A 16,407-nucleotide genomic window follows, 5' to 3' on the forward strand; every position below is an offset into this window, starting at 1 on the left:
AAGAACACTCACATAACTACCTACCAGCTTTAAGTCATGAAACTGCAAACTTAGGGTGGCTTTGTAATGTGTCAATTTGGCCGGCCTGAACTGCATTTCCCAGAATTTCCTTCCCTGTGTGTTTCTGCTGAATTGGGCCACCAGAGACTTTTCGTGAGATTTGGAGGGCAGAGCTGAAGCGGCAGCCATATTATTTCTCACACGTGGCAAGTCAGGGCAGTTGCTTTTATTGCACATTGTTGCTTCTCTGCTCACCTTGGTGGCTGGGACAGCATCCAGGCCTGCAGTGCTCCACCATGCCCTGCCTCTTCCTTCAGTTTCCCTGACCGCTGAGCCAGGTGTGTGCTAGGCTCCGTGACAAGGAATGCCAGCTTCTCCTGCAGGATACCCTTCATCAGCGTTGGAGGTGGTGAGTGACGGACACGGCTTCCCGTCCAGTCTTGTGGGTTTCAGCTCACGCTCAGGGGTTCTACCTCGTTCTCACTCTCCCCAACTTTACAACCGTCTTCCCTTCCTTAGCCCACGTCGTTTCAGCTAGAGCATCATATTATATACAAAGAGGTAGATTTAAAAAAATCGATTTACTGAGGTGTAATTTCCATATAATAAAATTCATACATTTTAAGTGTATGGTTGGTTGCGTTTTAAAGTTTTGTGTTTTTTTTAAATTTATTTTTATTTCTTTATTTTTGGCTGTGTTGGGTCTTCGTTTCTGTGCGAGGGCTTTCTCCAGTTGTGGCGAGCGGGGGCCACTCTTCATCGCGGTGCGCGGGCCTCTCACTACCGTGGCCTCTCTTGTTGCGGAGCACAGGCTCCAGACGTGCAGGCTCAGTAGCTGTGGCTCACGGGCCTAGTTGCTCCGCGGCATGTGGGATCTTCCCAGACCAGGGCTCGAACCCGTGTCCCCTGCATTGGCAGGCAGATTCTCAACCACTGCGCCACCAGGGGAGCCCTGGTTGCATTTTGAAAAATACATGTACTAGGCCACATCCATCACAATATACGTGGAGAGGACATTTCTGTTGTGCTCTCCCCCAGTCAATCTTCTCTCTCCACCCTATGCAACTATCTATCTGCTTTCTGTCAATGTAGATTAGATTTGTCTTCCCTAGCATTTCCTATAAATGAATAACACAGTATGTATTCTCTTGTTGCTGGTTTTATTTATTTTTCTCAGCATGAAGTTTTTTGAGATTCATCCACGTTGTTGCGTGTGTCAGTAGATCGTACCTTTTTGTAACTGAGTAGTATTTCATTGTATGGATACACCACATTTTGTTTATCCATTCACCTGTTGATGGCCATTTGGGTGGTTTACTAACCCAAATTTTACAAATCATGCTACTGTGAACATTTGTTTACAAGTCTGTGTGATCATATGTTTTTATTTCTCCTAGGTAAAATACCCAGGAGGTAAATGTATATTGGGCCATTTGGTAAACATATATTTCTTTCTTTGTAAAGACTTATTATGCATCATCTCATATTTATGCACTTTATGTGTATATTTTATTTGATGAATGAAATTTTTAAAACATTTGGCATTTTATAAACAACCAACGTGTTTTCCAAAGTGGTTGTGTCATTTTTCATTCCCATCAACAATGTACAAGAGTTCCGCTTGCTTTTGAGTATTTGCTTTCAGCATTTGGTATTGTTGTTCTATTTAATTTTAGTCATTCTCCTGGGTAGGTGGGCTATCTCTTTGTGGTTTTATTTTATTTTATTTTTAAAGATTTTTTTGATGTGGACCATTTTTTAAAAACTTATTTATTTACTTATATTTATTTTTGGCTGCGTTGGGTCTTTGTTGCTGTGCGCGGGCTTTCTCTAGTTGCGGCGAGCGGGGGCTACTCTTCGTTGCGGTGTGCGGGCTTCTCATTGCAGTGGCTTCTCTTGTTGTGGAGCACGGGCTCTAGGCATGTGGGCTTCAGTAGTTGCGGCATGCGGGCTCAGAAGTTGTGGCTCGTGGGTTCCAGAGCACAGGCTCAGTGGTTGTGGCATACGGGCTTAGTTGCTTCTCAGCATGTGGGATCTTCCCGGACCAGGGCTCGAGCCCGTGTCCCCTGCATTGCCAGGTAGATTCTTAACCACTGTGCCACCAGGGAAGCCCGATGTGGACCATTTTTAAAGTCTTTCTTGAATCTGTTACAATATTGCTTCTGTATTATGTTTTGGTTTTTTGGTCACGAGGCATGTGGGATCTTATCTCCCTGACCAGGGATCAAACCCGCGCCCCCTGCATTTGGAGGTGAAGTCTTAACCACTGGACCGCCAGGGAAGTCCCCTCACTGTGGTTTTAAATTGCCTTTCCCAGACCGTGGTTTTTTTTTTTAATAAATTTATTTATTAATTTATTTTTGGCTGTGTTGGGTCTTCGTTTCTGTGCGAGGGCTTTCTCTAGTTGCGGCGAGCGGGAGCCACTCTTCATCACGGTGCACGGGCCTCTCACTGTCGCGGCCTCTCTTGTTGCAGAGCACAGGCTCCAGTAGCGCAGGCTCAGTAGTTGTGGCTCACGGGCCTAGTTGCTCCGTGGCATGTGGGATCTTCCCAGACCAGGGCTCGAACCCGTGTCCCCTGCATTGGCAGGCGGACTCTCAACCACTGCACCACTAGGGAAGCCCCCAGACCGTGTTTTAAGCGCTTACTTCTCACAACCACCTCATGAAGTATGTACTATTATTATTATCCCCACTTTACATATGAGGAAACAGAGGCACAGAAAGGTAAGGCAGCTTCCCCAAGGGCATGACATACCTAGTAAGTGGCAGAACTAGGGTTCAATCTGGGCCCTCTTCCTCCAGAGATCAGACTTTTAATTCCTCTGCTGCACTAGCCTCCCCAAAAGTTTTTGGGTCCCACCGCAGGTGATCATTTATAAAGAGGGCTGGCAGCAGCAGCCAGTCACCTGAAGGGAAGAGGTGTTGCCTAAGTCACAGCTTTACAGCCTAAAGGTGGACGTCTGAAGAACCACATGCCAGGAAACAGAAGAAGCTGCCGCTGCCAGCCCACAGTTGGGGGCTGGGCCAGGACAAGGGCCGAGGGGCCCTGGTCTCAATCTCTGCTTTCCCCTGCTGAGCTCTGCCGAATGGCAATGTGGCGGCTCTGTCTGCAATAGATAGCGCAAGATCATCCCTCATCCACCCACTTCTGCTGTTTGAATCCTGTCGGCACCCGGGGAAGGGCCCCATCTGACTCAGTAACCATTATAAGAATCTGGGGGTACGCCAGGGGAATAACTCTCTTGCTGTCTTGAATCCTTTTTGGAAACAGGTGGGGTATAAATTATAAATCAACATATGTGCTAGTCTTATAAGGGAAGAGGGAACAACCAAAGAAAACACGAAACCCTACAACAATGTCAAGTTTCCACTGTATCCACCTCTGAATCCATGATACTCAGGGAATAGGACAGAGCAATGGCCCCTGGACTTCTAAATTTCAAATACCAGTGAAGCTTAAAAAAAAAAAAAAAAAAGGAACTGAAGGGAATGACATTAGTTTGGTAGCTTTTTACTTTGCCAGGAAGGACATTAGTAAAATAACAACCACTAATTGCTATCACCATTATGTCATAAAAGAAAGGACATATTAAGAACCCCAAAGGTATAAAAGACAATCTCAGAATAAGAGACGGTCATTTAAATGGCATATGTTAGCTTTATGAAAAATGCACTATATTACCTTGATTTTTCTCACTGAAAATGCTATCATTGCTGGGCACTGGTTCCCAGGAACCACTGGTGAAGTAGAAAGTTCACGGTCTGGAGAATCAGAAAGATGAGTTCAAATCCCAGCTTTGCTACTACACCTGGAGCTTTACTTGGCATTCTGATTATCTGTCTATTGCTATGTAACAAACTACCGCAAACTAGTGGCAAAAAACAGCAACAATTTTGTTACACTTATGTATCCTATGGGTCAGGAGTTTGGACTGGACACGGTGGGATAGCTTGTCTCTGCTCCAATATATATGAAAACTCAGCTGGGAAAACTCCAATGGCTGGGGGTGACTCTAATGACTAGGGGCTAGAGACATCTGAAGGCTTCTGTGTTCACATATCTGGTGCCTGGGCTGGGATGACTTGAAGCTGGGCTCAGCTGAGACTGTCAACTAAAACACTTACATACGGCCTCAGCGTAGTCACATTTCTTTTATGAGCCTGGTGGCTCAGTCCTCCGAGAATGAGTAGCAGATAAGGCAGAAACTACATGGTCTTTTATGACCTGGCCTTGGAAGTCATATGGCGTCACTTCCGCTATAAAACAGTAAAGTACTGAGCTAATACCTGACTCCCTGCATTCTCCTGTGCTCATGGCCTCTCAACCTGAAACTTTAAGCCAGCAGACCATACCCTCTGACCTAGCAAGTGCAGGAGCTGCAGGTGCCCAACACTGCTTGAAGAGAGGCCAGGGACCTGCTTTCTGCCTTAGCTGATCTATTCCTATAAATCTACTTCCCTGGCCCCTAGCTCTCTCTGCCTCCTGGTCTTGGCCCTGATGAGAACTGAATCCTCCACTTACAATTTTATACAGCCAATGATTGGAAGAATAGTCACAGACTAGATTTTTGGCTCTGTACATTTCAAACCTATTTCTCTGTCACTATCCAAACATTTCCAGGGGCAAGGCTGTAGGACACATTCATACCATGATCATACCAATCTTTAGCTCTGTACCCTTGTGTCTGAAGCTGGGTGAGTTGGCACAGAGGACTGCAGGAGGATTCTTGGAAGCCGTTCCTCCAGTGGAGAGTAGCCATAGCTTAAACTAGACATGGAAATGACTGCAAATCCATAAATCTATATCTCCAAACCCTAACAAAATGTATTCCCAATTCAATTTCACTTTAGCCAGCTCCCCAAAATGCTTTTGACCACTTGGATAATAGTACAAGGAGAAGTATGATTGAGAGATGGAGTAGGAAAAATAGCCACCCCAACAGATCTTAATTAAAATATTTTATTTTGCACATGTAATCATGTGACTATATTGCTAGGGTCCTGCCTAGGGTCTTAAAAGGGAAAAAATTAGAGGCCCTAAAACTCAAGTTTTTTTTTTTTTTCATGGTAAACCACTTCTGGTTTATCTGTACCTTATGCTGAGTTTTCATATCAATATCAATCTTTAAGGCAAAAAATTGTATACAGTAAAAAAATTATTTATATGGTCCATAACAGTCTAATACAATGAGTTTTTCCTCAAGCCATGAATCAGATCACTTTATATTTTTGTTCATTTCCAGATGAAGCATTGGAAGTGCCTAGGATGTCTTGCTTTCAAATAGGAAGGCTAGATATTGTAATGAAAAAAATTCTCACTAAATTAATTGACAAATCTTACCTCATAACAATTAAAAATAACCAGAAGTTCTTGAAATGAATAATACGACTCTAAAGTCTTATGAAAGTATAAATGGCAAGAATGACAAGAAAAATTCAGGAAATAAGTGGAGGGACTAGCCCTACCAAATACTAAAATATATTATAAAAAGCTACATTAATAAAAATTGTTTGGTAGCAACTCATGAATGAATGGGCAGAACAGAACAGAGTCCCGAAATAGACCCTGATATAATAACAATTAGAGTATATCATAGAGATGGTCTTTCGAAGTAAGGGAGAAAATGGTGGATTATTCAATGAATAGTGTCAGGACAATCAGCTAACTCATACACTAAAATAAATTCCAGGTAGACTATAAGATAAAAGGTGTGAAATTAAAATTGAAACCACAACAGCAGAAAGCATGGCGAGATTTTTTTAATTAAAAATATTTTTAAATTACAAAAATTTATTTTTTTAATTTATTTTTGGCTGCATTAGGTCTTCGTTGCTGCACACGGGCTTTCTTTAGTTGTGTCGAGTGGGGGCTACTCTTCGTTACGGTGCACGGGCTTCTCATTGTGGTGGCTTCTCTTGTTGCAGAGCTCGGGCTCTAGATGCGCAGGCTTCAGTAGTTGTGGCACGTGGGCTTCAGTAGTTGTGGCTCACGGGCTCTAGAGCACAGGCTCAGTAGTTGTGGTGCACGGGCTTAGTTGCTCTGCGGCATGTGTGATCTTCCTGGACCAGGGCTTGAACCCATGTCTCCTGCATTGGCAGGCGGATTCTTAACCACTGCGCCACCAGGGAAGCCCCAAACACTTTGAAAAGAAAAATATACCATGAACAACGTCTGAAGGAAAAAAACGACAAACTGGAAAAAAACATTTTTAATGTGGATTGAAAGACTTATGTTCTTAATATATAAAATTTTAAATCAATCAATAAGGAAAAGACTAATAAAAAACATGGTTTCCTAGAACTACTGAGCCTCACATAGCACATTATAAACTTTTTTCCCTAATTTTAAAGATTAGCTTTACTGAGATATAATTACATAAAATAAAATTCGCCAATTTCAAGTGTAAAGTTTGGTGAGTTTTGACAAATGTATATGGTTGGTAATTACCATCACAATCAGGATATAGAATTTTGTCATCACCCAAAAGTTCCCTCTTGCCCTTTTGCAGTCAATTCCCTTCCCCCATTCCTGGCATCTGGGCAACACTGACGTATTTTCTGTTACTATTGATAGTTCAGGTACAAGCAGCTAGAATTTGTAGAGCAAAAGGTTTTGTCTTGACTGGAATTTCGTATAAATGGTTGAAAGTGGAAGTGTCTTTTTCCTATTTTCAACTTTAAAAATCCTAGGGGAGATCTTTGGTCTAGCTTATGTCCAGTGCTCACCCATGGCCAATCGAGGTAGTAAGGACCTGTGAGAAAATGACACTTAAAAGACTGGAAAATTAACACAACGTTATAAATCAACTATACTTCAGTTAAAAAAAAAAAAAAAGATTGGAGTGTGCGTAGAACCATTCCCCAATGCAAAATGGAGAGATCTTCCCAGAAGAAAGGGGAAGGGTACAGGGTGAAAACAGATCATAAGCATCCACATGAACAGCAGTTCACGTGAAAATAATTTAAAGTGAACCAGCTGATAGGGCTTTAAGAGTCGCATTGTCTAGAAGGCTGTATCCATCCCCTGGCCTGATGTTTTCCAGGGTCAAGGACAAACTGGAAGGGGTCTATGATGGAGAGATGTAATATGTGTAACAGTTACCCTGAAAGAGATAGAATGAAATAGAAAAGCAACTTTCTTCTCTCTGTTCTTTCCCCTTCTGTGTCCGTCAATGCTTTGCAGTGTTGAACATGTTCTTTCCCCAACCCTTGAGTGAAATCTGGTTGGTCCCACTAGTTTCCTGGTCCTCTTCAGATAACAGAAAGACTTCCAGATATTTTAATCCCATGAACAGTCTCATGTCATTCATGAAAATGTCCAGTTGTGTGCAATAGTCAAACCCAAGAATTCCATTAGTAGGAATGGGGGCATCTCCAGGACAGAAATAGCACATGACCAGTTTCTCCTTTAATTTCCCACCCAAAGGCTTTCTTTGAACCACAGTTTCCCCCTCCCCCAACTCCCTCCCACCCCCCACCCAGCATCACTAACAGCATTTTCTGACCTGGGGTTGGGGGGAGGGGATGGAAGAAGGTCCTATTTGCTTGGTACTGTCCTGATCTGCCTAGTAGGTATTCCAAGCTTTTTCTTGTCAGGTACTGTTTTCACCATATTACCTTGGGGAAGGTATGGTGAGGCTGGATCGGGAGAGAGAAAGTAGGTTTCACAGTTTTGTTTTGCTCACGGTTCCCTGGACAGAACACGGCATGCCATGTAGGGCCACTCACTGTAAACACTGGGGTGGCTTACGAGGCAGACAGACAGAGGGAAATTGTGGTTTCTGCGGGAAGGAAAAAGCAAGGCAGGATAAACAGGTTCAGGATTGGCTAATTTGAATAATTTCAGTGGGCTCGAGGGCGTAGGAGCTGTCCCCGGCCATCTGGTACCTGGCCCTGGGGTGATAAGCCAGGCGTATGGTGGCCTGTGTGAGAGCCTGATAAAGCAGGTGGTGGGGTGTGGACTTATTTGGCTGCCTAAGAAGGGGAACTGACCGGTCCCTGATGGGCCTCAAAACTGGGTCAAAACAGCATTAAAAACAACAACAACTGTATTACAGGTATTTTAGGGGTTCTTTGGAGACCCCTTATCACAGAGGATGTTTTGTCTGCTGTCCCTTTATTGTGGGCAAGGTCTTTCTTCAGCCTGTATCACACCCACTCTCTCTCTACTACCTCTGAAGGTACATTTCCAGCCTCTTTCCGCCAAGGTCTGAGGTCTCCTTGCCTGTGCTAGGAAGCTGTCTTGGGCAGGGTTCCTTTAAAGAAGGCTTCGAGCTAGCACTTTCCATTGCCTCTCGCAACTGACACTGAATTATACATGACATAGCATCAGCAAAGGAGGACAGTGCTCTGGGAGGGCACCATGGAGGCGGTGAGGAAGGCAGCAACCAAGGCCAGGAGCAATGGACAAAAGTTTTTCAAGAGCACAAGGAAACAATGTACCAGGCAGCACTTATATAATAAGGGCCAGGATTAGGGTGTGGAGATTGAGGCACTCCCCTCAGTGGCAAAATGTAAGGGAGTGCCACAAAATGCAGTAATCAAGATAAATCACATTCAATGCAATATTTTAAAGAACACATTAAAAACGGGCATACGATGCACATCTTCCCTTTTGCCTAAGGCTCCAAAATGGCTCCGCAGGGCACTGGCACTAGGCAATTCCAGCTTCTAGCTTCCTCCCAGCCAGATCATACCCCTGAGTCACTTTGATACAGAAATACTGAGCAGCCATCTAGGAAGGGCTTTCCTTAGGCAATAAACTTTATCTGAGGCATGGAGTGTATGAACAGGGGAGAGGGAACAGCACTTGTCCAAGTCCAAAATTCCTTAAGTGAAAAGGGCTAGAGGGATATCTGGGGCATGGTGGTGGCAATGAGTTTGCAGGCAGGGACAAGATCTTGTAGGGACTCTTTAGAATTTTAACTGGGGGAGACACAGGCCCAGATTTGTTTCTTATGCAGATAATGCCTTGTGGGGGACAACTGGAGGGGTCAGATCTGGACACAGTGAAGTCCCTTATGAGGCTAGCGCAGTATCCCTATCCGAGCGAGGGATGACTGTATCTCAATCAGAACAGGTGGAGACAGATTCCCAAGATCCAGGCCTCAGTTTCCCCACTGGAGCACAGAGGGTGGGGCGGCCCCCGGGTCTCTGCCCTGACAACTGGACCACCTCAGGGTCCCCTGTGAGCGGCGGGGGCACCAGGGCGCGCAGGGGAACCTCCCGAATTCAGCCTGGGGCCCGGGGCCAGCGGGGCGGGGCGGGTCCCGCTGGTGCCCGACCGGCTCGCCGCCCAATCGCCGCGGGCCCGCCGTGCCCAGGGGGGCTGGGGCAGCCGCCGCCGCCGGAACGTGCCGCGGCTGCGCCGACGCGCCAGCGCCGGGCAGGGCGGCGGGCGCGTTCAGTTTGGCGGCGGCGGCCGTGCGCGGACAGACGTGCCCGGAGCGCCGCAGCCGCCAGCAACCGAGACGCGCCGCGCCGCCGGGCCGCGCCCGCCCGCCCCCCGCCATGGTGGCATGGATCATCTCCAGGCTGGTGGTGTAAGTGGCCTTCTTCCTCGCGTCCCTTCCTTCCTTCCCCTCCTTCTCCGGCCCCCGGCCCCCGGGCTGCGCGTGCCCCTGCAGCGCCCGCTCCGGTCGTTCCGGCTATTAATACCCGGCGGCCGCTAAATTTAGCAGGTACAGTAGCTGCCGAGGTCGCGGGCGAGCGGGCGGCACAGAACGCGGCTGCTGCCCTGCGGGGCCCGGCCCGGGCGCGGGGGCCCGGCGGGCGGGGCCGCGAGGGCTGGGGCGCACGGGGCTTCGCTGGGGTCCGCGTCGAGCCGCGCCCGGCCGCTTTGTTCCCCGGCTTGGTGGGCTTGGTCGAGTCCCCGAGTGAGTGCGCCGCGGGGACACGTGTCCCTCTCCTTGGGAAGAAATGTTGGCCTGGGGTCGCCCGTTGCCGCGCCCCGCCGCCACGCTTTTGTCAGGTGAAAATGACAGAGCCCAGAAGAGCCTGGGGCGCTGCCTGGAGGGATCGGCGCGGAGAAGGGCGGAGAGCTGGAGGCAGGGCTCCTAAGGGGGTTGAAAAATACTCCTCCTTTTTAGGGTTCTCAAATTGACAGCGGCCAAGGCAAGTGGGACGGAGGAGGACAGATCCGAATCTTGGGGTAGCCGCCCCGCGTCCCCTTGTCTGATTCCTTGGGCGGGGGGTTTGAAGGAGAGATAGAGATGGGCATCTCCGGGAATTCACGGGAAATTTCCAAGTGACAGATGGCCACACTGACGGTGGCGATGACACCTGCCAGGCCTTGCGGGAGAGCGCAGAGTCATCTGGGGTGAGGCCTGTGTGAAGCCATTGCGGGTGGGCGCGGGGGCGTTTTGCTCTGTCAAGCCCCAGAGCCGAGTGGACCTTTGAAGAGCTCCTTCCCTCGTGGATTTGTTCTCCTTTGGAGGTAGACATGGCCATCTATTCCAGTTCCCCTTCTTTCCTAACCATCCTTGCCTGAGTCAGGACAGATTTGCCACCTGCTTGGGGAGCCGGGGTGAAATTGTTCTGGGGAGTGGGAGCCGGTGGTGCCATTCCGGCTTTTTCTTTGTCTGAGAAAGAGGGGCTCCCGACTCTGGTTGATTGTGCACCATCACTCCCCACGTTTGGGAACACCTACCATCTCCTACCCTTCTTTCCTGATTTTCAAAGAAGCCGGTCAGGGTAGCCTTCTGAAGCCATTCTCAGCATTGTCTCCTGGCCACCATTATGGGCTTTCTTCCCAAGGCCAGTGTATGTCCCTCTCGGCCCCCAAGTCATTCATTCCTTGTGGGCCTCTCCACAGCTGTTGCCACCTGCTGGGGATTTGTGCTGTATCTAGAGGAAGCATGTTAAACGTTTGGAAGATTCCTCCGGGCAGAGCTGGCATGAATAACCCAGGGAAGTGGCTGGCACGGCTGGGTGCCTGCCACTCATGCCTGATCAAGGCCTGTCTTGCCTTCCGGGTGGTATTTTTTTTCTCCTGAAGTAGTGCCGTGATCGTCAGATTTGCAGGTGGCTTCTGTGGGGGTGGGGCTCAGGGTGGGTCAGAGAGTTGAGTTGGCCAGGCTGGAGTACTCACTCCCTATAGGTGCTCCTGGGCTGGGGCTGGAACACTGAGGAGCCAGGGTTTCTGGTCTGGGGTCCATGTCACCATCTTTAATTTTATTAGCACCCACCCCCTGTATACTAGACAGCTAAGAGGGGTGAAGGGGAGAAACATGTGTTTGGGTGGGGTCTCAAGGACTAGCAGTTACTTTCTAAAACAACCACACTCCCCAGAAGTGAAGAATTTCATGTCAGAGAATTTAAATGACCATGAGAACTGCCCCTCAGGTCAGCCCAGGACCCTGTGCTCCAAGAGAGAATTTGTGAGATGTGGGGTTGTTATTCCCACTGTCAACTCCAAAAGGTTAGAGATATGACCTATCCCTTCAACCCCTAATTCTGTAGAGAAACCCAACATGGATGTGTCAGTTGTGAGTTGTTAAAACCACTTTAATAGGCAGCACCTGTTTGGCATAAATCATACCTGTTCATTATAGGAAAATTAGAAAATGTAGATCAATAGCTGGAAAACCATCCACATTGTTCCCATACGGAGATAGCTAATGAAAATTTTGAGAAGTATATTCGTCAAGCTGTGTTTCCCTAGGCATACATGCACATATGTTTATATTTACCATTCGAGAAAATTATCGATTCAGCCCAGATTTCCACAAACCTCTTAGCAAAGAGTAGAAATGCCATGTTTGGAGTCAGAAAACCCTTGATTCGAATCCCACTTCTGCCTCTTGCCAACAGATCCCAGTTCAGAACTCAGATCACAGGGGATCCTAGTTCACAAGCACTAGTTAATCTCACTTTACTGTTGCAAAGATTTCGATGATACATGATTTCTAAATTGCCAAGTACCACAGAGGACATTCAGTCAATGAGCGTTCCCTCCTGTCTTCCGAGAGAGGGTGTAAGAGCTCTGGAAGGGGCTTTCAGACATTATTCCTGCAGTTTTCCAACTGGCTTCCCCGAAGGCCACTCAGCCTGAGTGGGTGGGCTCTGGGCTCCCAGTCCTGATTCCTTTTCTTTGTTTTATATCCTGGGGTTCTATATAAAATATAATTTGGAAACTATATGGGTTTTACTGCTAATAAAAACCACTGAGCCAGTCCTCCCCTCATCTGTAAAACTGTAGAGGGAGTGTGCTTTGCCCAAGGACACGCGGTGAGCTGGTGAAGAACACAGGCTCTGGATTTTTGGGTCAGTGCCCTTTCCACCTCTGCCTGTCCTTGACCTAAACTGATCTCTTTCAAGCTTTCAAGACCTCTAGTATGGCATCCTATGATTTTGTCCACAGGTCCCTTTTCCTATAAGCAATCTTTTCAGGGTTTCATAAGCCTCTGTCACATCAAAGAACATTTAAGGAAGACCTATCACTGTGCTCTGAGGATGCAGAGGGAGCGTCTTCCTTCCAACCAGAGGCGTCAAGACAAGCTGATGGTGTCTGGGGACAGCCAGCTGTGATGGTGGCTGTCTGTGTTGCCGTGGGCTGTGAGCATTTTTAGGGCAATGGTGGTAGTTCTTTTCCCCCTCCCACCTCTCGCCCCCTCCCAAGGCTCTTTTTTGAATGTACCTGGCACCTCAAGTGCACTCAGTAAAGGTTGGTTGTGTTGAGTGAGATCAGAGGCCCTAGGATAAGCAGGGGAGCTGGTCAGTGTTATCCCCTGGGGACAGAGGTTAGTGGGCGTCGGGACAGGCTTGTGCCCACTGGGCAAAGCTCTTGGAATGGTAACCAATTTGAGACGCTGCTCTCTTGCCAGCTGTCTTCCTCCTAACTCCCTTGGCTTAGCTTAGGAAGAATTAAGGAAGAAATATTAGTGCAGTAGCAAGGTTGGCCTTGTTAAAACCTGGTTGATATCTGCAGGGAACATGGGAGCTCATTTAGGACTGGTCTGCTCGCCTCCTTTAAAATACTTTGTTTTCTTTCCAAACAACTCAAGGCCTAGGTGTGAAAGCATTTCAAACTGTGCATTGGAGCGGGCACACAGAGGTTGCTCTGTGCCTTCTTGGGAGAATGCATTATCTTGAAACATTTATTCCAAGGAGCAGGTTTTGCCTCTCTGTCTCTGGACAGAATTTTGGCTGAGGCCCAGGATGTTGGCTAAATGGATCCAGAGCTTCCCACCACTTACTGGGTTAGTAGACCAAAACTCCAACTCACTGCATGGGGAAAAAGAGAGTCCTAATTCATAAATAACCAATAGCTATGCCGAAAAATGCCATTTTTCCACGTTGCACATCTTTAAAAAAATGTTAGTTTTTAGAAAGTAGAGTCTGATGTTTAAAACAGTCTTGAGTTGATAGCTGAAGATCTAGCTAAGTCCTAGGACTGTTTAGAGCATGAAGTCTCTGTGCCCTGGGTCAGGGATGGACATATAGAGAAGCCTGGAAGGAATGTGAGTTGTCCTCAAGATGTTCCTCAACTGTTGCAACACAAATGGAAAAAAGAAAAAAACATACACTCTTAAACATAAACTTGCCTTTCTTTGGGGCCTGCTTTAAAAAGTGGAATGCAGAAAAATGATCCTGTTAATGGAGGGTTCAGGTTAGTTGATGATTTCTTTCCTGGCACTGGGTGCGGTACAGAGTAGGAGCTGGGTGACTGTTTCAGTTGAATTGTGAGAGGAAAGATGTTGGGTTCTAGTCTAAGTGCTGGTCTGACCCGCCTGCAGAATCCTAAGGGCAACTCGCACCTGCTCTGGGGCCCTGCTCCCGGTCTATGATACAATGTTATTGGCCAGCATCATCTTGGAGGTCTTAATAGTTCCAAGAGCCAGTGCTTCTCTGGGCCCCTTCCTTTCCTTCACGTCCCCCAGCCGGCCTACATGCACTGTGTTTATTTATAAACAGGGGCAGTATCCTCAAGGAAGTGAAAAACATCGGCCTAGATTTCGCTGCTCTTCTGCTGCCCTGGTCTTTGTTTATTAATCCTGCCTCCCTGCTGGGTAGTAGCTTTTGTGCACTTCTTCCTGCTGTGTCTTATTTGAAGGGTAGCTGACAAGTGAGGGTCTCACCTGGTTATTAATGGCTCAGTTTTCCTCTTCCATCTAAAGCGAGCTATCCTCTTTGGAGTGTATATTGTTTGGTGGGAGGAAGAGACCTGGGAAGAATGAGAGAAGGGGGGTCAGACCCTCAGTAACCACCTAGTGAGGCTGCCATTTTGTATTGTGTATGTGTGTCGTGTGTGTGTGTGTGTGTGTGTGTGTGTGTGTGTGTGTGTGTGTGTGTATTTTCCAAGGGATTTCAAGAGGCTTGGGGATGGGGTAGACTTGGCCGTGCAGTAGTCAGAGTGTATGTTACCTTTGCAGTTTTATTGCCAACAATGAACTGTGCACATGCCCAGCTGGTTACCAGGATTCTTGGTGTCTGTGGGAATTTTTCCGAGAACAGGAGGGGGTTTGCATTTGGGCCGTGAGAGTGTTTTCCTCTCACTTCAGGGCCTTGGGAAGGCCCTGATGGATTGGAAGATGGATAGTTACATGCATATGGTTTGTTCTGAACTTTCAGATCTCATCCATCTTCACATAGAAGCACACTGTTTTCCCTCTGGGTTGTTTTAGTCGCACCCAGGGCCTTTCCTTTGATTTTAGAGAAAAAGTAAATATAAAGGACCAAGTACCTGGCACGCAGTAGGGGTGTCTGAAGGAATCTTGACAGTTAATCTGGTATTATAGGCCCTCAAGCATGGCATGTGTACCTAGACCAGGATGGCTAGTAGGTTTTATCTCTTATAATTGACTGGAGGCTGCCTGGGACCTGTCTTGAGATGGGGTATGAAGCTGAGTCGGGCTCAGTGGGGAAGGAGACCCCTGAATTATTCATGCAGGGAGGATGGTAACGGGGGCACACATGTTGGCTCAGTATTTGCTCTCCCAGGACTTCCCTGGCAGTCCAGTGTTTAAGACTCCGTACTTCCGCTGCAGGGGGCGCTGGTTCAATCCCTGGTCGGGGAACTAAGATCCCACATACTGCATGGTATGGCCAAAAAAAAAAAAAAATTAGAAGTTTAAAGTATTTGCTCTCCCACACTTGGCCTGTTCCTGATCACAGAAGGTCTGTCCCACTGTCAGAGTTTTAACAAGCTTCCCTGAATTAGGAAACAGGAGGCGCATCCTTTACCTGAGTTAACATCCCCTCCTGACATCCTGCCCCCACCAGGCTTTGTCAGTCACCCGGCAGTTCTAGGCCATCGGTACCTCCTTGATGCCAGCACAGGGAGCTGTCCAGCCAGTGGCTCTCCAGTCTGCTTCTTTCCTCTTAGGGTGATCACACACATGCCACCTTTTCCCTTTGCCCTTTGCCCTTCGCCAGTCGCAGCTCAGTTACATTCTGCCTTGGCTGCTCCCATGTACTTGTGCATTCACATCCTTTCCACCTCCTTTAGGGATCTGTGGATGGTACTCTGGGCTTCAAAACGCATTTCCCATTCCCCTCTGGTCACATACCCCATCCTGTCTCCCTCCACTCAACCATGGAGGTGGGCAGTGACTCAGGCCTAGCGACACATTTCCTTGGGCACAGAGATTGGTCCAGAGGCGGGTCTGTGGCCCAAACGGAACCCCTAGATCCTTCCCCAGGGTGTCATGATTTGAAGCTGGGAGAGAAGAGCCTTGCCTATGGGACCCAGAGCTGGAACGATGTGAAGGTGGGGCTGCTGGTGGCTGCCTGGCACATGGAGAAGGCATGGTGGCCAAAGGGGCGAATTATGGCAAAGCAGGGGTGAACAGAGATGAGATACAGGCACGGAGAGCAGGAAGCTGGCTCCAGAGTCTTGACTCTGGTGACTCAGGCCCCGGTTCCTGCAGCTCCTCGTTTAAGGCCTTGATCTGTCCCATATCCTAGAATGAAGGCCTGGAATAGTGCTTGTATTAATTAAGCATTTACTGTCGTGGTGAGGATGGATTGGGCCATGCTGCAGTAACGACTCTCACATCCCAGTGGCTGGAGACAACAGAGGTTGATTTCTTGCTTTATGCTGCCTGTGCCCTGTGGGTTGGCAGAGGCAACCTGCTCATTGCCATCACCAGAGGCTCAGGCTGACTGAGGCTTCTCTGTCTCAGGGCGCTCTCATTGCAGCACAAGGCACCAGGGCTCGCTGGGGTAGGGAAAGAGAAATGGAGAGTCACGCACCAGCTCTTAAGTACCTCTAACCGGAAGTGATGCGTGTCACTTCCGCGCACATTTCATCAGCCAAAGAAAATCATATAACCAAGCCTGAATTCAAGTGGGTGGAGAATTACAGTCTTACTAAACATCTGTGAACAGCCCCAGTGACCACCATATATGTTGAATGAATGAATCCTAACCAGCTTCGCAAACCTATAAATGTCCTTTTTTGTTG

General features: G+C 47.8%; 1 protein-coding gene across 7 annotated transcripts in view; it reads left to right on the forward strand.

Moving 5' to 3' along the window:
• The first annotated feature begins 9,386 nt into the window (after positions 1–9,386).
• REEP1 (receptor accessory protein 1) overlaps positions 9,387–16,407 on the forward strand; it is a 114,136-nt gene continuing 107,115 nt past the window's right edge. For all 7 annotated transcript variants that reach the window (XM_082426891.1, XM_082426896.1, XM_082426892.1 and 4 more), the window contains exon 1: positions 9,387–9,544. In XM_082426891.1, coding sequence (XP_082283017.1) covers positions 9,513–9,544 — 32 coding nt within the window. In that variant the 5' untranslated portion in view covers positions 9,387–9,512. The remainder of the gene's footprint in view (positions 9,545–16,407) is intronic.

This window comes from Balaenoptera physalus (genome assembly GCF_965194825.1).
Source record: "Balaenoptera physalus genome assembly, chromosome: 15".
NCBI classification, from domain to species: domain Eukaryota; kingdom Metazoa; phylum Chordata; class Mammalia; order Artiodactyla; family Balaenopteridae; genus Balaenoptera; species Balaenoptera physalus.